Source organism: Gopherus flavomarginatus, chromosome 1, assembly GCF_025201925.1.
Source record: "Gopherus flavomarginatus isolate rGopFla2 chromosome 1, rGopFla2.mat.asm, whole genome shotgun sequence".
Lineage (NCBI taxonomy): Eukaryota > Metazoa > Chordata > Testudines > Testudinidae > Gopherus > Gopherus flavomarginatus.
The window spans coordinates 2035472-2059512 of record NC_066617.1 but is presented as its reverse complement, the minus strand read 5'-3'; the positions used below and the strand labels follow the sequence as shown (position 1 = coordinate 2059512).

General features: G+C 63.7%; 3 protein-coding genes across 4 annotated transcripts in view; 1 reads left to right on the top strand and 2 right to left on the bottom strand.

The window, feature by feature from the left end:
• Window positions 1–24041, top strand: part of LOC127051249 (uncharacterized) — a 385487-nt gene that overhangs the window by 248607 nt on the left and 112839 nt on the right. The window lies entirely within an intron of this gene.
• Window positions 2552–23920, bottom strand: PRRT4 (proline rich transmembrane protein 4). Of its 2 annotated transcripts, XM_050952674.1 has the most exons (5): window positions 23851–23920; window positions 19891–20768; window positions 16316–16429; window positions 3222–5190; window positions 2552–3154 (listed from the first exon to the last, which is right to left on the bottom strand). In XM_050952674.1, exons 2-5 carry the CDS (start codon window positions 20705–20707, stop codon window positions 2923–2925), a joined length of 3132 nt encoding a protein of 1043 aa, XP_050808631.1. In that variant the 5' UTR covers window positions 20708–20768; window positions 23851–23920; the 3' UTR covers window positions 2552–2922. The 2 variants fall into 2 exon arrangements, with proteins under 2 accessions (XP_050808631.1, XP_050808641.1); XM_050952684.1 differs by having other exon boundaries at window positions 3070–5190.
• On the bottom strand, window positions 11647–13083 carry LOC127051198 (adenylate kinase 8-like). Its single transcript, XM_050953193.1, has one exon. It carries the CDS (start codon window positions 13081–13083, stop codon window positions 11647–11649), a length of 1437 nt encoding a protein of 478 aa, XP_050809150.1.

The window sequence follows — 24041 nt, the reverse complement described above, 5'->3', positions numbered from 1 at the left end:
ACAACTGGTCAACCGGGCGCAGGGGTATGCTCGCAAGTGGACAGCTGGGGCCCAAACTAAAGAGGACCTGCTTGACCTATTTATACTGGAGCACCTGTACGAGCAGTGCCCGTCCGACCTGAGGCTGTGGTTGATGGACCAGAAGCCGGAGAACCCGCAGCATGCAGGCCAGCTGGCCGACCAATTTGTGGACAGTCGGGCAGGGGATGGCAGGGAGGAGTCTCGAAGGAGCAGGCCTGCCTCAACGCAGAGAGAGAGTCATCATGGGACCTCCCAAAGGGGGCCTATGGAGAACCCCCCCCAAAAGGGGAACATCCAGCGGCAGGTCCCTCCGACCCACTCAAGGGGACCCACGAGATATGGGCTGCTATCGCTGTGGCCAACGAGGTCACATACGGGCCCAGGCCTGACGAGCTCCTAGACAAGCTAGGAGGTGCTCGGTACCTCACCACTATGGATCTTACCAAAGGCTACTGGCAAGTGCCGCTGGACGCAGATGCCAGGCTGAAATCGGCCTTTATCACCCCTCTGGGGCTCTACGAGTTTCTGACCCTGCCCTTCGGCCTCAAGGGAGCACTGGCCACCTTCCAGCGCCTGGTGGATCAGCTACTGAGGGGGATGGAGAGTTTTGCCGTGGCGTATATTGACGACATCTGCGTCTTCAGCCAGACCTGGGAGGACCACATGTCCCAGGTTAAACAAGTCCTGGACCGACTCCGAAAGGCTGGGTTAACAGTAAAGGCTGAGAAGTGCAAGGTGGGGATGGCTGAAGTATCTTACCTGGGCCATCGGGTGGGGAGCGGCTGCCTGAAGCCGGAACCAGCCAAGGTGGAGGTGATCAGAGACTGGCCTGCCCCCCAAACCAAAAAGCAGGTCCAGGCCTTTATTGGGAGGCGGGGTACTATCGAAGGTTCATGCCCCACTTTAGTGCCATAGCCGGCTCCATCACTGAACTGTGCAAAAAGGGGAAGCCAGACAAGCTGATCTGGACTGAGCAGTCCCAGGAGGCTTTCCGGGCGCTGAAGGAAGCTCTGGTTAGTGGCCCAGTTCTGGCAAACCCAGATTTTGACAAGCCCTTTATGGTGTTCACCGACGCCTCAGACACGGGACTGGGGGCGGTGTTAATGCAGGAGGATGAAAAGGGGGAGAGACACCCCATCGTGTACATGAGTAAGAAGCTGCTACCCCGGGAGCAGAGCTACGCGGCCATCGAGAAGGAATGCCTGGCCATAGTGTGGGCCCTTAAGAAGCTAGAGCCATATCTCTTCGGGTGACACTTCACCGTGTACACCGACCACTCTCCCCTGACCTGGCTGCACCAGATGAAAGGAGCCAATGCCAAGCTCCTGAGGTGGAGCCTGCTCCTGCAGGACTATGACATGGACGTGGTCCATGTGAAGGGAAGTGCCAACCTGACAGCGGATGCGTTGTCCCGGAGAGGGGGCCCTGAACTTCCCCAGGTCACTGGGCAGAGTGACCCCGCTCAGTTCAGTCTCGAAGGGGGGAGAGATGTGATGCAGTAGGGACTGTCTGTGTGGGGAGTGGGAGAGCAGGGGAGGACTTTAGGGGATGGATGATGCCAGGGCCTGTAACCTGAGCTAGGTAAGGGAGGGGAAAGGTCAACACCTTTGCCCGGGAAGGAGGACAAAGGAAGGGAGTGGCAGGAGGGAAGCAGTTTGAGTTTGGGCTTGGGGCTGTGTGGGTGGAATTCAGGGGATCCTAGCTAGGATCCAAGCATCCTGAAAGCCCAGAAGGACTTGGTGGAGGGGTCCTGACTGTGCCTGCAAGCCCTGCTGTAACCTGTGTTCCTGTTGTCCAATAAACCTTCTGTTTTACTGGCTGGCTAAGAGTCACTGTGAGTCCCCGGAAGAGGGGTGCAGGGCAGGACTCCCCCACACTCCCTGACAGCCCCCATCACAGCTGCTGGCCCTGCCTCTCACAGCCCCCTCCCCCTCTGCAGCCCAGCCTTGGCCCCGGAGCCCCCCTCACAGCTGCTGGCCCTGCCTTCCCTGCAGGCCGAAAGCTCACTATGGGACCATCTTCTGCTGCCTCTGCTGGCTTCAGGGGAGCGACACCTGCCGCCCGCCGGGCGTCTGCCTGACGCATTGTGCCAGTCCCCAGCCCAGGGCATTCAGACGGGGTCCACTGGGCACTCCGGTGCTGGGCAGCAGGACATCGCCCGATTGCCTAACACTGACCCCCCGGGGTGCCCTGTCTCCCTGGCTGCACATGTGTTTCAGCTGGACGGGGACAGGGCTCTGCGGTACCCCACGGCGGGTTCCAGGGTCCCAACGCTCCCTGCCGGGCTCCAAACCAAGGGCCCCCTATGTGACAGTGGGGCACCGGGAACCCCCCATGGCTGGCTCTGCCCAGGGCTGTCAGGATGGGCACAGCCCCCCTCACCCCCCCAATGGCTGGCTCTGCCCAGGGCCGTCAGGATGGGCACAGCCCCCCCTCACTCCCCCCCCGTGACTGGCTCTGCCCAGGCTGGAGGCTGCATGGTGCAGCCGTGTAACGACCCCTGCTCGTGCCCGACCAGGACCCCAGCTGCTCCTGTTGATAAAATACTTTATTAATGCACAGGGGGAGGAGTTTCCGGGGGCCTGTCACCGCCGCTAGGGGCTTTGGACTCTGGAGCACAAACCAAGAACCTACCTCATTGCTAATACAGGGGTCAAAGTGTGGGCCCAGCTCCCGCCCCACCTGGGGCTGGGAGGGAGCGAGGGAGGAGGCGTTGGGCAGCAGGCGGGGGCGGGGGTAGGGGGCACATCTAATAGACACTGAGCCACTTCCAGGGAGCCAGGGCGAGAGCCGGGTCCTGGGCCCCTTACCAAGAAGCTGTGGGCCCAGGCTGTTGGGAGCCCGCAGTCCCTTCTCTCCCCCAGCAGGGAGCGACCTCTCCTGGTCACAGAGCTGCAGCCCCTATGGCTGGCCATGGGCTCCCCCCACCCCATCTTGGGCGGGGGGGCACGGAGCAGTGCCGCGTGGGCACTGGGGGGGGGAACGTTGCAAATCTGCCCCGGTCTGAGCGCCCTCCGCTGGAGGGCATGGGCCATGCATTGGCTCAGACCAGAGGGGACCCCCGTACAGAGGCGGGAAGGGCCCATCCCAACTAGCACCATGGGGGGAGATGTGGGGTTCAGGGCTGCCCTGGCTCCTTCTGCGAGGCCGGCCCACTGGGGAGGTGGCAGCAGCGGGGCCGGGGGGGCCCCTCTCCCTACAGGTCGATGGTGTCGCTGCTGACGCTGAGCGCGTCGATCTGCCGGCACACGTCCATGAACTCCTCCTGCAGCAGAGCCGTGTCGCCCGCCGGCGGCTCCAGGACCAGAGAGTCCAAGGACTCCTGGGAGGGCTGGGCCAGGGGCAGGTACGGCCCTCCGGGCGGTGGTGGGGACCGGCGGGGGCTGCTCTTGCCCTGGCCCTGGGGCAGCTTCGGCTCGTACGCAAAGGAAGACGCACGGGTGGTTTGCTCCAGGCTGGGGCACAGGACCAGGGAGGAGCCGTCCAGGGAGTGTCCATAGGGGGAGCTGGAGCAGTGGCTGCTTCCCCTCCACCTGCCCGGGGAGCAGAGGGGGGTGTCAGGCGCGCTGGTCGCCGGGGACGCCTCCCCATCCCCTCCCTGGGGCAGGGCTGTCTCCAGCTCCATGCAGGAGGAAGTCCGGTACAGGCCGCGGCTGGCCGGCGCCTCCCCTCGCCCCTCGCACTCCTGCAGGCCGGGGCTCTGGAGGCTGAGCGCCAGGGTGCTGGACCTGGCGAGGGCGCCGGCGGGCTGGAAGAGGCTGGTAGGGATGAGGGCCTCGCTGAACAGGGCCTCGTCGATGCTGCGCCGCAGGTTGATGGGCGACGGGGGCCGGAAGTCGGCGGTGGGGTCACCGTCCATGGCCATGCTGATGATGGAGGAGGTCTTCGAGCCGTAGCCGCCCTTGAGGCGCGTCTCTGAGGCCCCGGCAGCCCCAGGACTGTGGGCACCGCAGTCACCCGTGGCCCCGTCCGCACTCAGGCGGCTCCCGACCAGGGCGTAGAGCGGCAGGAACTCAGAGTCGCTGCGGGCGATGGTGTCACACGTCACCAGCTTCTCGTGCTGCGCCATGGCCCACTGGAAGTTGTTGGGCAGGACGGGGGCCTTCACAGGGCCGCGGAAGAGTGTGCCCCAGCAGTGCACGCAGGGGGGCTCGTGGGAGCAGACCAGGGGGTACAGGCCCACCAGGGCCAGGGGCAGCCCGGTGCCCACCTCGCAGAGCCGGCAGCCCAGCTGCAGCGACCACCAGGGCCAGGGCCCAAAGAAGCCCGGTGGCAGGCCATAGCCCAGGGCATGCAGGACGGTGTAGGCCTGCAAGGCAGCGCTCAGCAGGGCGAAGCAGGCGGCCAGCAGGGTTGTGCGCGCGGCCCGGCTCCAGTCGCCAGCGTTGGCGAAGGGGCAGTGGCTGAGGCGCTCGGTGGGCGGCGGGGAGCTGTGGAGGTTGTAGCTCTGCGCGGCGTCCGCCCGGCCCAGGCAGTAGAAGGCGAGGAAGGCGAGGGAGAGGAGGGCGGCCAGAAGGGCGTAGGCCCCCCGCGAGACCAGCAGCAGGAAGGAGAACTGGCGCAGCAGGTCCGCGGCCAGGACGGCGCCCACGGCCACGAAGAACTGCAGCAGCACCAGGGAAGCCAGGCAGCTGGGGTGCCGGAAGCGGGTGCGCGAGAGCTTGACGCGCGAGCGGGTGGAGAGCAGCAGGAAGGCCACGGCCAGGGCGGAGGAGAGGCAGGGGAAGGGCAGGTCGTGCAGCAGCAGCGAGGCGAAGGCCGGCAGCCGCTCCTGCTGCCCGTAGGCGTCGTAGAAGAGCGGGAAGGCCCGGGCAGTGCCGGCCACCAGCAGCAGCAGGTCGAGGGCAGCCAGGAAGGTGCAGCCAGCCGGGCAGCGGACGGGGAGGCAGGCCAGGCCCAGCAGGGAGAGCAGGGCCAGCAGGCTGAAGAGGGAGCCGGCCCCGTAGACGTGGGCTTCCCAGGCGAGGCCCCAGTCGGCCATGGCCGTGTTCCAGTCCGCGTGCAGTGTGACGAAGAGGGGCGGGGAAGGCAGCAGGCGTGGCACTGGTGGGGCCTCGGGCTCAGGGCTGGGGGAGCCGCACTCCTCTGGCTTCTCTGGCGTGCATCTGGGCCAGGCGGCCAGCGCCCCCTCGCTGCCAGGAGAGGGGCCGTGCCGGCCAGGGGCCGGACCTGGCGACGAAGGAGACAGAGAGGCCATTAGCATGGGGCAGAGGCAGACCCAGTGCCAGGGCCCAGCACCGGCAGGGAACGCAGGTCTTTGTGGCATGAGGCCCACAAAGCCCACCCCCTCCTGACTCTCGGGCCAGGACCAGGAAACACGCCATTCACACAATCCCGGTGCCCCATGGAGCTGGGCAGCACCGGGGGCCTGGCCACGGGACGGGGACCACGAGGGGGGCACCAGGAGCAAGGTAGTGGTGATGGAAACAGGCTGTCCTGCCTCTCTGCCATCCACAGAGCACGCACCACCCCAGAGTGCATGCACACGCAGACACACAGACACACACACAGCACGCACCAGTCCCAGAGCGCACGCACACACAGACACAGACACACAGACACAGAGCACGCACCAGCCCCAGAGTGCATGCACACACAGACACACACACAGCACGCACCAACCCCAGAGCGCACGCACACACAGAGACAGACACACACACACAGAGCACGCACCAGCCCCAGAGTGCATGCACACACAGACACACACACACAGCACGCACCAGCCCCAGAGCGCATGCACACACAGACACAGACACACACATACACACAGAGCACGGACCAGCCCCAGAGCGCATGCATGCCCCCCGCACACACACAACCAGCCCCAGAGCGCTTCCGCGCACACACGCACACACACCAGCTCCAGAGGGCGCACGCACGCACACACACACCATGGGTGGCGGGTAGAAAAGGCTCTGCCTTCCCTAGTGCTGCCGCCAACCCGCTGCTGGACAACTGCACCACAGTGCCCCCCACTTCCCCGAGACACCATCCGCCTCCTCCACCCACCCCGGCCGAAGAGCCCTGCTGCGTCCCTCCTCCTCCGTGGACTGAGGAGGCTCTGCCAGGCACTGCTGGGGCAGGCAGCTCGGCGAGGGGGGGGGGGGGCACCTGGGAAACCCAGCAGCTTGGTCTGGTGTGTGCGGGAGGGAGCCGTGGTTTGGGGTTTTTTCATTCTGGGGGTTGGGGGTTGTGGGGTGCAGGGGAGGGACCTTGGCAGGGGATGGGGCCAGCGGGCTAGCCTCTCCAGGGCGGGGGTTTTACTGCCGCCCACGGCGCACGCACATACAGGGGGAGGGCACACCGGCCCCAGACCACGCACCAGCCCACAGTGCACAGAGCATGCACTGGCCCCAGTGTGCAGATGCGCAGAGCACACACACACACACGCAGCACACACTCCAGCCCCAGAATGCACACGCACCGGCTCCAGAGTGCACACACACACAGAGCACGCACTGGCCTCAGAGCATGCAGACGCAGACATAGAGCACACACACGCAGAGCACACTCCAGCCCGAGTGCACATACACACAGAGCACGCACCAGTCCCAAAGCGTGCAGACACACACACAGAGCACGCACACACACACACGCAGAGCACACCCCAGCCCCAGAGTGCACACACACCGGCCCAGAGTGCACGTACACACAGAGCACGCACTGGGCCCAGAGCGTGCAGATGCACACACAGAGCACGCACACACACACACACACACACAGAGCATACCCCAGCCCCAGAGTGCACATACACACAGAGCATGCACCAGTCCCAGAGCGTGCAGACGCACACACAGAGCACACACATAGACACACACACACACGCAGAGCACACCCCAGCCCCAGAGTGCACACGCACCGGCCCAGAGTGCACATACACACAGAGCACGCACGGGGCCCAGAGCGTGCAGATGCACACACAGAGCACGCACACACACACACGCAGAGCACACCCCAGCCCCAGAGTGCACACGCACCGGCCCAGAGTGCACATACACACAGAGCAAGCACCGGCCCCTGAATGCAAACCCCCCCCCACACACCTCAGTGTGCACACACACGCACAGAGCACACACGTCTCCCAGTGCATACACACACACATGCTAATGTACCATCACCTGTGAGACGCTCCCACTTAGACACTCACAAAACCCACGTGCAGACACAGCTTTGTGCGTGTGCATTTTGCACTTGACTATGTGCCCCTCTGGGGGGTAAAGGGGGGGGCTCTGAAACCTAGCCAGGCCCCACAGTGAAAAGGCCCCAGACTGGGACATGGCGACTGCCCTATTCAGGCACTCAGGTCAGGCTGTGCAACCCTGTCCCCCCACCCCATGCAGAACACACGGCCACGCACACCCCTGCGTTATCTGCGCCTGCAGCTGGAGAGCAGCCAGCCAGGGACTCGCTGTTCTGGAGATAAAACATGAAAGCAAATAGCCCCTAATCCAGGGGCCTTGGGGCCGCAGAGCTGCTGGCAGAACATGCAGGGCTGCTGGCTGAGCCCCTGTGCACTCGGGATGGGGGGTGATGTCAGCTCAGGCGGACCCCCCATGTGGAGCCCCCCATGCCGCTGGGCCAGCACAGCAGGGACGGTTGCCTGCCATGCACGGGGTGGCACATGGCGCTGAAGGGGGGACCCCAGGGAACCCCATGCTCACTCCAAGGCCACAGACAGCCCCAGGGCTCCTCAGTGACAGCTGGCTTGGGTCCCTCCCCAAGCAGGAGGGGGTGCTGCTATGCATCCCCCATCCCTGCCATGAGGAGAGCCGGGTGCCTCCTTCTCCCTGCTGGGAGAGGCCACCTGCCCCGGATGCTCCAGGCAGGGCGGACAAGCAGCACCAGGCTGGGTCTGGGCACGGCCAGGAGACCACCCAGGCAAGTGCAGGGTGCAGTGATCCATGGGCACATCTGAGGGGCCTCCCCACTCTGCCCGGGGGCAGGGAGCTGAGAAAAGCCTCTGCTCTGCAGCAAGCACAGCACCCGCTGGCTGCCCCGTGGGCGCTGGCGTGGGGGAGGGGAGGCTGGTGGGGCTCAGGAGCATTGTTGGCAGCCACAATGGGCTGGGCCTGGGCTGCCTCTCGGGCTGTTTGCGTAGCCAGGGGCTTCTCCAAACACAGCGGCTCACACAATGGCCGTGGCTCCACGGGGCCTGGCGGGAAGCGGCGGGACAGATGCCAATCAGCGATCGCCCCAACGCCGACACAGCCCCCCCAGCGGGCTGCACTGGGGCTGACCGAGGTGCCCCTCGGAGCTCAGCCCAGCCCTGCTCTCGGGGGCAGGGCTCCAGCAGTGCAGGGGATCCTGGCTCACCCTGCACCCTGCTTTGTTTATCCCTCTGGAGTCTAATCCAGGGCTTTGGCCAGGTTTGGATCAGCACCAAGTGCCTTTGGAGCCCCCTCTTCACTGGATTAGTTCTGGCATCTCTCAATCCGCCGCCCGTTTGCATCACTGCAGAGGAATTTGCCATGGAGCCGGCTGTCTGGCCCCTGGGCCGTGCCGCGGTCAGGGCTGTGCAGCCACCTGCTGCAGTCACAGCCTGGCCTCCATGCTATGCACATGATCATCCTGCCCGTGCTGGCCAGTGCCATGGCCTTGGGGTCTGGAGGGCTATGCCTGGCCATGCCACTGAGACGGTGGGACCTGCCCCTCTCCAGCCCTCTGTCCACGAGAAAGCTCCCATCCTCGTTCCTAATGTGCTGAGACGAAGGACAAGAGGCACAGGGTGGGCTCAGTATTATCCTCAGCCGGGGCCCCACTGGCCCCAGCCGCATGGCAGCCCCATCCCCCTGCATGGAGCTACGGCTCTGGGGTCCCGGGGGCACTCGGCTCGCAGGCGCCCTGCGACGGACTCTGCTAAAGAGAACGACCAGCCAGCTCCCCGATGGGCAACCCAACAGCCTCAGGGGCTGGGCAGCACCATGTGGGCCTTGGCACAGTGAGGGAACGCGGCTGGAGGGGTGGGGGTGATCTCCTTGGGAGAGTTGGCTACAAAGCTCCTCCCAGTGGGGTCCCCCTACGGAACAGAGGCACCTGGGGAGGGCTCCTCGGGGTGCTTTGGGGGGGGGGTGGAGGGAAACCAGGGAAGATGCAGCAGAGGCTGGGGAGGGGAGGAGCTGTCAATGCCAAGCTCAGTGCAGGAGCAGCTGCAGCCCCAGAGCCGAGGAATTAGGAGGAAGGGCCGATGTGAGACCCTTCCCCCACTGTTGGCAAGAGGGCCTGGCTGCTGAGGGACCTGGACACAACTCACCTCCTGCCCCTTCCAGCCAGGTGGCTGGGCTGGAGGCCGATTTGGGTAACGTGCCACCGTTGGTTAAGTAAGCTGGAGCCCAGAAGGGGCACTGTTCAATATACATAAGCTCCATAGCACTTATGAAAAGCCCACTAGGGGAAACTGAGGCAGGGACTTGATTGCAGCACTGCCCTGCCAGGGGGCACTCCAGAGGCAAGGCCCCCATTACATGCACCAATGGGGCTGAATGGACGCTGGGTGTGTGCCAGGGTGGCAGCAGACGGTGCCAGGCCAGAGAACGGCTCCATTATGGAGGGAGGCAGAACGCTGCCCTTGAGGCACCTGCAGCAGGACTGGCCGAGCGGTGTTCTGCACAGGTGTGCTCAGGTGACAGCCCCTCTGTTCCTCCACCCAGCCCTGGTGCTGCCACCTGGAGCCGCCAGTCCTGCCATGCAGCTCGCTGAGCAGCGTTTCTCCTGCCGTGCTTCATATTGCTCGGAGATCAAAGGCTCTTCCGCAAACCTGCCCGGACCAGCTGCCTCGGGGAGCCGGCAGCCAGTCCGCACTCGGCACCCCAGGGGCATCTGAGGGGGTCAGCAGAGACGAGGAGAAAGACTCCTTCAAGTCAACCAGCAAGAGGCTGAGCCACGCGGGCCAGGAGAGCAGGACAGGGCGGAGAACCAGCGAGGACGAGAGCATGAGCATCTCCGGCTGGCACAGCGACATGCGCACCAGAGAGCCGGCGTCCTCAGCGGTTTGCTCGGGGGTCTTTGAAGTCGAGCTTTGAACTCTGAGCAGAGAACCATCCCCCTGCTCTGAAACCACAAGTGCTGGAGTCAGCAGAGACCCCAGCTGCCCCTGGGGGTGGCAACGGCCAACATGGACAAGACCCTTCCCAGCCAGCTCTGTGGGTGTGATGAAGGGCGGGGGGCGGGGGGCAGGGTTCTTGTTTTCTCCTTGTTTTCCAAGGGTTTGCATGCAGAGGGGGTGGGACTCAGTGTCCCCGGTGTTACTGGTTTAACCAGGGGAGGGGAGAGGGAGTTTGTTGTTACAGAGGATTGGAGAGGGAACTTGGGACCCCGGCCGATGGGCTGGAGAATGGACACCCTGGTGACCTGGAGACCCAGCTCAGGAGTCACAGCCGGTTCTGGCCAGTGGGGGGACAATGGGCTGTGGGGAGAGGATGCTGGTGACCTGACCAGCTGGTTCCAGCCAGAGGGACCAGAGAACAGGAGAGGCGACAGGAGGCCCAGGTGACCCGGTTTACCTGGAGAGAAGCCAATGGACAAAGGCGGGACTTGGGGCAGGGAGATCGAAGGCCCACCTGGGAAGCAGGGGGGGCTCTGGGCTGGAGGGGGAGAGCAGGCAGAGCCCCCCTGGCTGCGGAGGGACTGGGATGTGCTGGGCTGAGGGAGGCCAGGCCTGAGGCCGGAGAGTCTCCTGTGCTGGGGTCAATGTTCAATAAACCTTTCTGTTTTACCCTGGCCGAGAGTCGCTCCGGGCTAGAGAACAGGGGCATTATTCCCTCTGGGGGGGTGGAGGCCCCGGGGGCCAGAGCGAGGGGACTCCCTGAGGGGGCCCATGGCAGAGACAGGCATGCTGAGGGCTCAGAGAGGTGCGGCTCCAGGAGGTGGAGGGGCCTGACCCCGAGAGAGAGTGGCCCCCCAAGAAGGGCTGTCGCACTGAAAGGGGCACCCCCCACGGACCGCATGGGGCCAAGAGTGGGCACGATCTGTGAGTCCGTGACAGTGGGCATCCCCCACCCAAACCAGCGCCAGGCTTTCCAAAGGTTTCCCCACACCAAGTGGGCACAGTTCACTCTACTGAGACCCCCGCCTCCACCTGCAGAGGGGAAGGGCCCCTCCCCATGCCTGGCCTGGGATGAGCAGAGATTCCTCCAGCCCAGCGTCTCAAAGCTCTGGCGGGTCCCTGCAGGCCCGGCCTGGGAAGTTCTCACCAGACAATCTGGGAGAAGACTTGTAAGAGGACATAGGGCAGCTTTCCCCAGAGAGAGCCCCCGGGGTGAGACCCCCAAGGCAACAGGGACACCCTCCCTGCTCTCGCAGCTGAGATGCGGATCAGCAAACTTGCAAGGGTGTCAAAATGGAGGATGGGGGGAGGGGAAGAGGGAAGGAGGCCGGGAAAGATCGACTGAGTGGCAGAGGGTCCCAAGCCAAGTGCTTGGAGAGCTGGCTGGGCGCTGCAGCTCCACATTGACGCTGCTGGGAAGCCATTCAATATTTTACCCTGGTTATTTTGCTGGGCTGGGGGCTGGGCAGGGAGGTGGGGGCGAGGGGGAGCCATGAGCCCCCCAGAACACCTGGCCCTGTTAAAGAAGATGACCCCGAATCCCATTCTGAAAGCAAACTCTGTATTTCCCTGCCCAGAAGGTGCTAGACGGAGCGGCGGGGCAGAGGCTGAGTGAGGCAGCTCTCTATGGACTCGAAGACAGTGTAGGGGTCTTGGTCTGCGTTGACGTAGACGGCATCCTCATAGAACTCCTCCAGGTCCGCGACATGCCGGCCGTACAGATCCACCTGCACCTCCAACTTCTCCGCCGCGTCCTGGGGGTTCTGCCGCAGGCGCCGACACAGCTCCAGGCTCGGGGCCGGCTTGTACAGGTGGTGGTAGCGCTCGCCCGTGACGGGGTCCGTGGCCCGCTGAGAGACCCGCTCCAGGATGGCCTCCATGGGCAGGGTGAGGAAGAAGACCCGGTTGGGGATGAAGCCGGTGTTCCTCAGCAGCTCGGCCTGGTCTGCGTCGCGCGGGAAGCCATGCAGCACCCAGCCGAAGGCCACGCAGTCCAGCTTGCCCAGCCGCTCCCGCAGCACCTTCAGGACCAGGTTATCCGCCACCGGGCAGCCACTCTCGAAATAGGGCTTGATGAGCTCCCCAATCTTCGACTTCTCTGCCATGGCCTCTTTCAGCAGCTGCCCGCAGCCCACATTGACCAGGCTGTATTTCTGGGCCAGCAAGGCGGCCTGCAGGCTCTTCCCGCTGCCAGGGGGTCCGCAGAGCAGGACCCGGGGGGTGAAGGGGGCCGCCGAGCGGGGCTGGCTCTCCACGAACTTCAGCACCTGGGAGAAGACGTCGGCGCAGGGCTGGTCAGCGTTGACGGTCCGGAGGTTCCCCCGATAGGACTGGAAGATGCCCTGGATGTAGCGGTGATACTCCAGCAACCGCTTGGCTGTGGCCTGCTCCGAGCAGCCATTGGGCTGCACCAGGCGCTGCTCCACCGTGGGGTCGGTCGGCCAGTCAAAGGTGGTATGGTACACCTCCGCGCTGATGGGGTCCAGGCGCCTGCCTAGGTTCCTCTCCACCAGCACGGTGTCCGGCGCATAAAGCACCACCACGTGCCGTGGCACGATGCCGGAGGTCTGCAGCAGCAAAGCCTGCTCGCGAGTCTGGGGGAACCCATCCAGGACCCAGCCCTCCCTGACGCAGTCCACATCCAAGAGGCGATCCTGGAGCAGGGCGACCCAGAGCTCGTCGGGGATCTGCTCCTGCCGCTGCTGGTAGCTCTGCGCCTCCTTGGCCAGCACCAGCGTCTTGTTGGACAGCAGCTTCTTCTGGCTGAGGTACGATGCGTTGAGGTGCTTGCAGAGCCACATGGCAATGGTGGTTTTCCCGGCGGCCGGGGGGCCCAGCACGAACACCCTGGGCACGTGGTCGCTGTCCTGCTTCAGGTGGTCTATCATGAAAGAGATGGGGTCCTCGGGCTGATGGATGAGCAGGGCCTCCACCATGCTTTGCATCAGCTGGAAGACACCGTGCTTCTCGGCATATAGGGCCATGGCGGGGGGGATGTGGGGCTTGGCAGCGACATCCATCTCTCCCCGGCTGCTGTGGGCGACTCCTCGGCGGGATTCCAATCCCGGCCCCGGGTTGCCCAGCAGCCGCCTGTGACATCACAGAGCATGGGAGTGGCGGGTGGAACGCAGCTCCCTGCAGCAAGCAGCAATCCTGAATCGCCCATGAGTGCACGGGCACAGGCTGCCTTCGTGGCTGGGGGCTCCTGTGGGCCCTAGTGGCTGGGCTGGCTAGCAGAGGGCTGGCTGAGTCGAGCCCACTGGAGCGGGGATACCGGCGGGGGAAGAGGCACTTGCTGCACCCACCCTAGGCTGGGGACCACACAGCCACAGTGGGGGCTGGAAATCAGAGAGTGGCGGTGCCAGGCAGGGGATGATGGAAGCAGCAGCGGCAGCACGGTTCCCAGGCCATGCCTGACCAGCGGGAGGTCGTCTCTGCCCGGCTGCGCTGCCCTTCCCGGGAGGCTGAGCCAGGGACACGGCGTGACTGTCGCCGCCAGAGCTGCTCTCCTCACCCCTGTCCAGATCCATCTGTCACCTCCACGCAGGCGGCTCTTACCTGGGCTGACGGGCTGCCACCAAGCATTTCTCTGCTCGCTGCACCCGGGGCGCTGCTGCACCCGCCTGCCTGCACCTGGAAGGGAGCGTGCTGGATGGAGGCTAATGCTGCCTGGCACCCGTCAGCCTGGGCACGCAGAGGATGGCAGCTCTCACTCCATCTCCCCATGGGATGTGACAGGCTGCCCCGGCCCTCCGCAGAGAGCCGGCAGGGAGCCGAGTGACCTTCAGGGGTGCAGCTCCTCCAGGTCCAACCGCACTCAGCAGCCTACCCACGGTTATCGCCAGACACTGTCCTGGCCCCACCGGCCACAGGCTAATGGGGGGGTGGGGGAAATACAGAAAGGGGGTGGGGAAGAGCGGGGAGCCCCAGGGAACAGGAGAGGGGATGGGGGAGTGCAGTGGGGGCAGAGGGCAGAAGGAGACAGTGGGGTTAGGAGGGGCTGAGGGCAGCAGGACGGGGATGGGGAGCTGGGGAGCATATTCTGTGCGCTCTGACCAGACTTCATTGCAGAACCCTCCAGGGGCAGAACGGTTCCAGACAGCCCAGTCTGGCCCCAGTGACTTTCCTGCTGCTGCTAGATCCAGTCATGGAAAGCTCCCCAAGGGCTGGCAGCAAGGGGTGTGTGGCCAGGAGCCGCCCCGGGGCTGGCAGGGAGGCCTGACCCTCACAAATCCCTCCCCACCCCTCCCTGCTCTGAGACGTGCCGGGATTCACGCAGCACCTGGGGGCTGATCCCTCTGCACTCAGACGTGGTCTGGGGGCCCCCGGGCAGGGAGCTGGCCAGGACTCCTGGGTTCTCTCCCTGGCCTTGTCAGACCAGCATCTCCAGCAACTGGTAAAGGAGCCAGCTTATCAAGAGGCTCTGGTCACAGCGTGGGGCAGACCCAACTGCATTCCTCTCTCCGGGCCCCTGTTCCTAGTGCCAGCCCAGCCTGGAGCAGCGCCCCAGCCAGCCCCCCCCACTGCACCCCCAGCCTGCCCAGCCTGGAGCAGTGCCCCAGCCAGCCCCCCTCACTGCACCCCAGGCCAGCCCAGCCTGGAGCAGCGCCCCAGCCAGCCCCCCTCACTGCACCCCAGGCCAGCCCAGCCTGGAGCAGTGCCCCAGCCAGCACCCCCCCACTGCACCCCAGGCCAGCCCAGCCTGGAGCAGCGCCCCAGCCAGCCCCCCTCACTGCACCCCACACCAGCCCAGCCTGGAGCAGCGCTCCAGCCAGTCCCCCCCACACTGCATCCCAGGCCTGCCCAGCCTGGAGCAGCATCCCAGCCAGTCCCCCCGCACTGCACTCCCGGCCTGCCCAGCCTGGAGCAGTGCCTCAGCCAGTCCCCTCATCCCCCTGCCCCCTGCACTCCCGGCCAGCCCAGCCTGGAGCAGTGCCTCAGCGAATCCGTCCCCTCCGGCACCCCACACCCCAGGCCTGCCCAGCCTGGATCAACGCCCTAGCCAGTCCCCCCGTGCTGTGTCCCCCCCCCCCGCACCCCAGGCCAGCCCCACCGGCCCCTCCCTGCACTGCTGGGAACCCCACACAGGCTACAGAGGCAGGGAAAAATATCCCCCCATGCACCTGGGCCTTGTGCAACACCCCACTGGCCGTAGGCCCTTGCAGGCCCCGCCAGCCCCCACCCCCAGACCTGTCGAGCCGGCTCCCGGGCAAAGGTCTGACCTCCCCCCCCCCCCCCCGGTCGGGAGATGCCGAGATAGCACCAAGCTCTGTGCAAAGCCAGGCGTGGCTGAGTCCACAAGGGACTTGCCCCAGCCTCTGGCCGCTCAGCTCCCTCCCGTTAACCCTTCGCACCCCCTGCTCTCAGCATCGTGCCTCGTGCCCGGAGGGGCCTGAGCCACGCGCGCCGTGGGCCCAAGCAGGAGGACAAGGCCCTGGGCGCGCTGTAGCGAGAGAGCCGGGGGAATCCTGCAGGCAGGCGGGAGGCCGGGCCCCGCCCTGGCTGGGGTCCTTGCTTAGACCTGACAGTCCACGTGTTTCCTGCTGTGTGAATGAGGCAGCGTGGGCATGGGCAGGGGGGGAGATTGGGGTAAGGGGGGGGACATGGGATGCTCTGGGGCCCAGATACCTGTACTGAAGCCGTATGTGTGCCAGTGTATACCAGGGGGTATCGGGGGCAAACTGAGGGGGTGCTGGGGTGTGTACCAGGGGATGCACTGGGGGATATATCATGCTGGCCAGTCTGTGTGCTGTGTGTGTGTTTGTTGGGGTGTTTATCAGTGCAGCATTAGGGGCATCACAGGGGTGCATGGGGAGTGTTTGTTGGGGGATCAGGGGGTGCACTGAGGTGTGTATTGGGGTGGGGTGCATTAGTGTGTGTGTATGGGGTGCACTGGGATGTGTATTGGGGGCGGGGTGCATTACTCTGTGTGTCTCGGTATCTCGGAGTGCACAGGATGTGTATGGGGTGCGTATCAGGGCTGAGGTGCATTAGTGTGCGTGTATCGGAGTGCACTAGGGTGTGTATCAGGGTGTATTGGGGGTGCACTGGGGTGTGTATCGGGCATGCACTGGGTAAGTACCGGGGTGTGTATCAGGGCTGGGGTGCGGGGGCAGCTCATGGAGGAGCCCTGTGGGATCCCCACCTAGGAGCCAGACCTGCTGCTGGCTGCTTCCGGGGCGCAGCGCGGTGCCAGGGCACGTAGGAACTGCCCCAGCCCCACAGGACAGGCGGGTCAGCCCAGCGGCTCACCTGGCTCCGTGGCATGGGATGGAGAGGGGCTGGTGTCTTGGGGCTGGTCCCAGACGCCACCTGTGCTGTTCCTCTCCTGGTGCCAGTCTGGGGGCAGCGAAGGGCCAAAGAAACCTGCAGGGAGAAAGTAAAGGCCAGGCCTGGTCAGCAGGGGGGCCAGGGACCCCCCACATGCACACGGAAAGGGGAACGGCTTGGCTCTGACTAGAGGAGACCTCCCGATACACACACACACAGGTGCTCGGGGGCTGCTCGGGACAGAGCCGTCAGCAGCAGGTGCCCAGCGGGTAGAGAGGGGTTATGGGGCCTGTTGCAGCCAGGCCTGGCTCTAATTCAGCCCAGACGTGTGTGACCCATGTCTGGGAGAGAGGCCATGGTACACAGACCGTCCCGTGCCCCCCCCACCGTGCCCCCCGCAGAGAGGCCAGGCACAGAGAGCCCCAGGAGCCCCGGAGGGGGTCCCGCCTGGCCCTGCCACTGCCCATGGCATCTCTCAGTCGCCCACCGCACGGGGACCGTGCCCTCCTCCGGGACGGGGCCATGGAGCAGGGAAAGGATGAAAATGGCCCCAGTCCCCCCTTACATACACAGGCTCCACCCCAACCCCAGCTCTCCGGGTTTCGACCGGAACACCTGATCGAAAGGGACCCTGGTGGCTCCGGTTAGCGCCGCCGACCAAGCTAGTAAAGGTCCGGTCAGCGGTGGTGCAGGGCTATGGCAGGCTAGTCTCTACGTGCCCTGGCACCACGCTGCGCCCCGGAAGCAGCCAGCAGCAGGTCTGGCTCCTAAGCAGGGATCCCACAGGGCTCCTCCATGAGCTGCCCCCGCCCTAACTCCCTGCACCAGCCCGGAGCCCTCTCCTGCACCCCAACCTCCTGCTCAAGCCCGTAGCTCTCTCCTGCATCCCAAACCCCTCATTCCCAGTCCCACCTAGAGCCCGCACCCCCAGCCAGAGCCCTCACCCTCTCCCGCACCTCAACTCCCTGCCGCAGCCTGGAGCCTCCTCCTGCACCCTGAACCCCTCATTTCTGGCTTCACCCTGGAGTCCGCGCCCCTCACCACCTCCCGTGCCCCAGCCCATGTAAGTGAGTGGGGGTGAGGGAGAGCGAGTCGCTGAGGGAGGGGAGATGTAGTGAGCAGGGGTCGAGGCCTCGGGGAAGGGGCAAGGCTAGGGTGTTCGGTTTTGTGCGATTGGAAAGGTGGCAGCCTGTGATGAAGTGGGAATGTTCTTAATGTTTCCTCTGAATACTGTGTAGGTGCCTCAGTTTCCCCTATGCATTTCTTAAGTCTCTAGGAATGGGATAAAGGCCAGTGTGCATAAATGGCCGACACTCTTTCTCCTGGCAACGAATGACCGGGGCCCTTCCCCTCAGAAAGGGGATGCTAAAGGTGTTGGAGACCAAAGAGGTCAGGTGACCTCCTGGCCCGGGAAAGAGACACAGCCCAGAGAGGAGGGGCTGGGAGGGGTTTCAGTTTGGGGCTGGCTGGGGACAAAGGATGAGTGCAGACGTGGGGGTCTGGCTTGTGCTCCCCCCATGGACCCGGCTCAGGGGTCTCATTCTCTGTACCTACAAGCTCTGTTTTAGACCCTGTTCCTGTCATCAAATAAACCTCTGTTTTACTGGCTGGCTGAGAGTCACGTCTGACTGTGAAGTGAATTGGGGGTGCGTGCAGGACCCTCTGGTTTCCCCAGGACCCCACCTGGGCAAACTCGCTGTGGGAAGCGCACGGAGGGGCAGAGGATGCTGAATGCTCCAAGGAGAGACCCAGGAGGTGAAGCCATGTGAGCTTCTTGCCCTGCAGACAGTCTGCTCCGAGGGAGAGGAGGCTCCCCAGAGTCCTGCCTGGCTTTGTGGGGAGCAGTTCCAGAGCATCGCCCGGGGACTCCGTGACACAGCCCTACACGTGTCCAGGCTCCTGACTCTGGGCAGGGGCTGCTGGTGGCCATGCAGCTCAGTGTGGAGGAGTGAAGGGGAGGAACTGGCTCCAGCCTTGGGGCTCCGGGGCGCTCAGCTCCGCTGGTTGGGGAGCGAGCACCGAGGGCTGCCAGGAGACGGTGACTCAGCCAAGAGCTGCTGCGGAGGCTGCTGCCCGCTGAGGCCATCAGGAATCTGGGCCCCAGGATTCGCGCTCCATCCCCCTGTGCCTGACGGGCCACGGTCCCCACTCCCACGCTAGCCCCGGGGTTCCCGCCTGGGGCCGTTTGGTGGCCCTGCTTGAGATGGGTCTGGGGCAGGCGTCTGCACTGCAACCTCTCCATGACTGGTGCTGATAGCGCCACAGGCACTTTCAGGGGCTGGAGGGGTTTTGGGGGATGAGCTGCCCTGCCCGCAGACAGGGCCCAGCTGGGCCACGGGGGCCTGCTCCGGGGTCAGTCCCCAGATGCTAATCCAGCCCCTTCTGCAGCACAGAGATGGAATGAAATCACTCCCCAGGGCTGGGGCTGCTGTGCTCGGACCCCAGGGGAACGTCCGGCTGCAGCCAGTTCCACCACAAGGAGCACAGATCATATCTGTGCACACACACGTGTATGCACCCCACACAACCTCACACACCTGCAGACGCAACCTCGATACATACACAATCTCGCACACCTGCAGACCCACACACTCACCTCACGCCCCCTGATACACACCCAGCACACACACAGACCCCCCCTGCCCACACAGTTCACATGCCCGCCTGGTACACACATGGCACAATCTCACAGACGCACACACAACCTTGCACACATGCAGACCTCCACGCATAGCTCACATGTACCCCCAATACACACCCAGCACAACCTGACACACATACGCAGACGGCTCCACACACCTCACACGCACCCCGATTCACACACGGCACAACCTCGCACACATGCAGACCCATACATGCACCTCACGCCCCCCTGATACACACCCAGCATGACTTGCACACACACAGACCCCCGCCCACCCACACAGCTCATATGCCCCCCCGATACACACATGGCACAATCTCACAGATGCACACACCACCTCGCACACACACAGACCTCACGCATAGCTCACATGTACCCCCGATACACACCCAGCACAACCTGACACACATATGCAGATGGCCCCACACCCCTCACACGCACCCCGATTCACACATGGCACAACCTCGCACACATGCAGACCCACACACACAGCTCACAGACACCTGATGCAACATGGCACAATGTCACAGATGCACACACACACAATCTTGCACACACACAGACCCACACACACAGCTCACATGCACCCCCAATACACACACAGCACAATGTCACAGACGCACACACAATCTCGCACACACGCAGACACTCATGCACAGCTTGGTTTAAAAGCCAGGTGCAATGGTTTGCTCAAAGTGCTGCTCTGGGAAAGGTTTCGGGGCAGGACACTGCTCTGCGGTGCCTAGGAGGCTGGACTAGATGATCACAGTGCCCCAACACTGCCAGTACATTAGTCTGTGTGGTGCGAGCACCGTGCCCCGGGCTCCTCGTGCGAGTGCACATCTAGGGGCTGGGGCACCGGGGATGTGTGGGGAGCAGAGCAGAGCAGAGATAAGCCCCTCCCCGTACTCACTGGAGGTGCCCAGCTTGCTGGCGATCTCTGAGATCCCTGCCTTCAGGCTGGGGAGCAGCGGGTACTTCCACCTGGTGCCCGGACCCTTGCCCCCCCTGGCAGGCAGGACGTGGGTGGGGGGCACGCCCACCTCCTGGTCCAGCCCCGCCGTCAGGTCAATGTTGATATGGAACTCCAGGCCCTGGCTGCGCCCCCGGGGGGAGCTGGCAGGGGTGGGCTGTCTGGCAGCTGGCAGCATCACGTCAGGCTGGAACGAGGAGAGCCAGGCCGTGGGCACCGGCTCCAGGAACTCCGACTCCAAGGGGGTGGTGCTCGGCGGGCGGCCCCTGGGGCTGCTGCGGAACCGAGGAACTGGGGAGCCATCCCCGTCTGCGGCGGTCTCACCCCAGCTCCTGGGCGATGGTTCGTCTGCAGAGCCGGTCGCCAGCCACCCTGAGCCGGGAGCGGAGGAGGAGCCGGACAGGGCCTCGCCGGGCATCAGGAAATTAGCAGAGGAGATCGGGTCCGCCGTGTCGGCCGGGGGCAGGTCTGCAAGGGCCGGCTCAGCGCTGGGAACTGCCGGCCGGAAGCTGCCCTGGCTCTTCACCTTGATCTTGAAGTTCAGGCCCAGGTTGAGGGAGAGCAGGGGGTCCGCGCCCCGGGCCAGCAGCTCCGAGGCCATCAGAGGGGCCTTGGGCAGAGCTCCCTGGGAGGCAGAGGGGGGCTGGGCCCTGGCACTGGTTCCGGCAGGCGGCGGGGTCTGACGCACCTCAGCCAGGGCCCCAGTGGCCGAGGAACCTGGTGGCATCAGGAACAGGAGCACTAGCAGGGCCCACATGGCCTCGGTCTCAGCGAGCGGCAGCAGGGAGGACGCTGGCACGGGGCAGAAGCAAACAGGCCTAGGGAGAGGGGGCAGGAGGTTGAGCATTAATGTCATGCCAGGAAAGATCGGAGAGCCTGGAACAAGGGACCGCAGATCGACCCCACCCCACGGCAGCCAGCCCGGCCACGGGCCCGGTGCGTCCCCACCCCACGGCAGACAGCCCAGCCACGGGCCCAGCGCATCCCCACCCCATTGCCCATTCAGAGTAGAAAATGTTCTTCCATCCAACCCACCACTGACCTGCGGGACTCCCTGCCACAAGATCTCCCTGCAGCTGATGCTTGGCAGGACTCACAGAGAACAAGGCCGTCCTGAGGAACCACCATAGACAGCACTGAAAACCCCAGCACCTGGGCAGGGGTGGGAGGCAGAAGCCCAGTGCTCAGGAGGAGCCTGCCCTGGGGTAGATCGTCCCACCATTGCTACGGGAGTGTGGGCGGGGCGGGGAATTCCTGCCCTGTTCTCTGGAGCAGCGGGTGCTGGCCACTGGTAAAGGGAGGCACTGGGCCGTGGTGGGCTCTGGGCCAAGCCATTCAGACATCGGCTGTGTGCCCACCAGACCCAGGGGTGGGAGTCGAGGCAAGGTTAACCCTCTCTCGCCCAGCAGAGCTGCCCCGTCCCCCTCATTTACTGACCAGCCACCCGGGTCTGAGTGCGGTGCCACAGACAGCCCCCGCTCTCGGCACTGCCCCCGGCCGTCCCTCCTCTCAGTCCCCCATTGATCTCAACCATTCTGGGGCCCCGTGTTTCCCCAGGTCTGAAGCCACCTGCACAGCTGGGGCATGGCCAGGAGCCGCGTGCGCCTGTGACCTACTGGCTGGCACAGACAGCAGCTGCACACTGGCATTCTCAGCCCCGAGGGACAGCAGGTCCTGGGTGCGCTCCCAGCTAGCCAGCCCTCCCTCCCCCGAAACACATCCCTCGCTCCAGTCAGACACAAGAAGCCAGGACATGCATTCCACAGGGACCCTGCCCACTGAGTCACGCTCTGTCTGCACTGCTGTTCATCTCCAACACGTCTTGTAATCCTGGGGAAAAGCCAGAAACAAAGCATGCTCCTAGGGGGCCAATATTCAGAAATGGCAACGGGGAATGATGGGAACGCTGACACACAGTAAAACCCCCAGGCCTGGCCCGTGCCAGCGGACTTGGGCTCATGGGCTCGGGCTGCGGGGCTGTTTCATGGCACCGCAGACTTTTGGGTTTGAGCTCTGGGACCCTCCCACCGCGCAAGGTCCTAGACCCCACGCTGCAGCCTGCATCGAAACAACCACACTGCAGCTGAAGAGCCCAAGCCTGAGTCAGCGGGCACCGGCCAGCCGCCCGCAGGCAGCGCAGACGGACCCCAAGGGCAATCTCAGGCAAAATCCTGGAAAACCAGCTACAGGATTCAACTACCTGAAGAATAAACATAGGAGCACTTCACCTGTCCTGTTCATGCCCTCTGGGGCACCTGGCCCTGGCCACTGTCGGCAGACAGGACACTGGGCTGGATGGACCCTTGGTCTGACCCAGTGCAGCCGGTCGTATGTTCTTATGTTCTTAACCTATTTCCTGCCATTCAGCCTGGTGTTATGGAAAACAGGTCTTGTCAAACAAACCTGATCTCAGTTTCTGATGAGCTGACGAGTTTGATCAATAAAAGCGACTGTGTAGCTGTGATGCATCCGACGTGTGGCTGAGCACCGCACGGCATCCTGCTCATGCCAGGAGCACAGCACAGGATCCATCGAGCGCATGTTAAATGGATTCAGACCTGGCTAACCGACAGATCTCAGAAAGTGGTTGTCAAAGGAGACTCACCATCGAATGGGGGGCAGGGGGGAGGTTCTACAGAGACACGCCTGGCACTGCTCAACATCTGCATCGGGGATCTGGCAGGAAATCCAGAATCGCTGCTGATACAAAGTGCAGACGACCCAGACGTTCCCGGAGTGTAAATGAGAGGGACACAGCAGCCACGCAGAGTGAATCAGGATCACTTGAGAGCCAGGACCCATTCAAACAACATGGGTTTTAATACAGCCAAAGGCAAACGCATGCATCTAGGCCCAAGGACTGCTGGCCACACTGCAGCATGGGGGGCTGTGTGCTGGGGAGCAGAGACTCTGAAGAGGATTTAGGGGACAAACAACTCAACATGAGCCCCAGAGCAAAGCTGTGGCCAAAGGGCGAACGTGGCCCATGGACATATGTAGCCAGGAGCAGTGAGGAGGAGCAGGCAGGGGATTTTCTCTCTCTACTTGGCACTGGTGAAGCTGATACAGGATCCTGCGTCCAGTTCTGGGGAGCAGCACATTTTTAAAAGAACGTTAAAAAATTGCAAAGGGTGCAGAAAAGAGCCACAAAAATTAGTTGTGGGCTGGAGAAAATGCAGGACAGGGCGAGACCGACAGAGCTCGATACAAAACAGGGTTGAGAGGCGAGCTGACAATATGGTGTGTGAGTCTTGTCCCAGGGAGAAGAGACCCAGCCCCAACGAGCTCTGCAGGCTAGCGGAGAACGGCGGAACAAGAACCAGCGGCTGGAAGCTGCAGCCACTCAAGTTCAGAAGAGGTAGTTTCTCCATCCCCTCAGCGATTAAAATCCAAACTGTGCCTTTTGGGATGATGCGTTAGCCCGACAGGAGTGCTTAGGCTCAATGCAGAGCTACCGGGATGCAACGGGACAGCCTGCGACACGCAGCTCAGAGCAGAGGATCCAATGCTCCTTCTGGCCTTAACCACTATGAATCCACAAACAAAGCATTATTGTCAAGTTGGAGATTTTCACTCGTGGAGGCTGCATCTTAGGAATTCCCTGACCAAACAACCCTAAATTTGCATCACGAGCTCCCCGGCAGCCCCTGAGCTACTCCACCAATTTTCAGACTGATCAGATGATGCAGGCAGATGCTACAGAACATAAAAAATTCAGCTTTCAACAGAAACACAGCTGCAAGTCACTAGCCCACAGCTCCAGGCCTCCCAGCCTATCCCCCGCCCCTCGGTCTAACCCCAAGATCTGTCTCCTGCGCCCCTCCACCACCTCCTTAGCAACTCCACAAGCGCTGCCCATCACCGTGCCCCATGGGCAGCCACGCTGAGCCTGCCATTCACCCAGCTCTGCCAAGCGGCTCCAAGTCTGTGGGGGACTGGGCTGCCGCCAGGTATCCAAACTAGAGCAGCTCCATTTTGCAGCTAGAGTCAGATGAGAGTCCTGCACACAGTTTGGGGGTGTGTGTGTGAGGGGGGATAATGAAAGGGAAGGAGGGGTCCCCATGACTCAACAGACCCCTCCCTATTGCCAC

Coding starts and splice junctions, on each gene's coding strand:
- LOC127051198 (XM_050953193.1), bottom strand. CDS start 13,083: ATGGATGTCGCTGCCAAGCCCCACATCCCCCCCGCCATGGCCCTATAT.
- PRRT4 (XM_050952674.1), bottom strand. CDS start 20,707: ATGTGGGCCCTGCTAGTGCTCCTGTTCCTGATGCCACCAGGTTCCTCG. Junction 16,430..19,890: donor CAGCAAGCTGGGCACCTCCA/GTGAGTACGGGG, acceptor TTCTCCCTGCAG/GTTTCTTTGGCCCTTCGCTG. Junction 3,155..3,221: donor AGCAGCGACACCATCGACCT/GTAGGGAGAGGG, acceptor TCGCAGAAGGAG/CCAGGGCAGCCCTGAACCCC.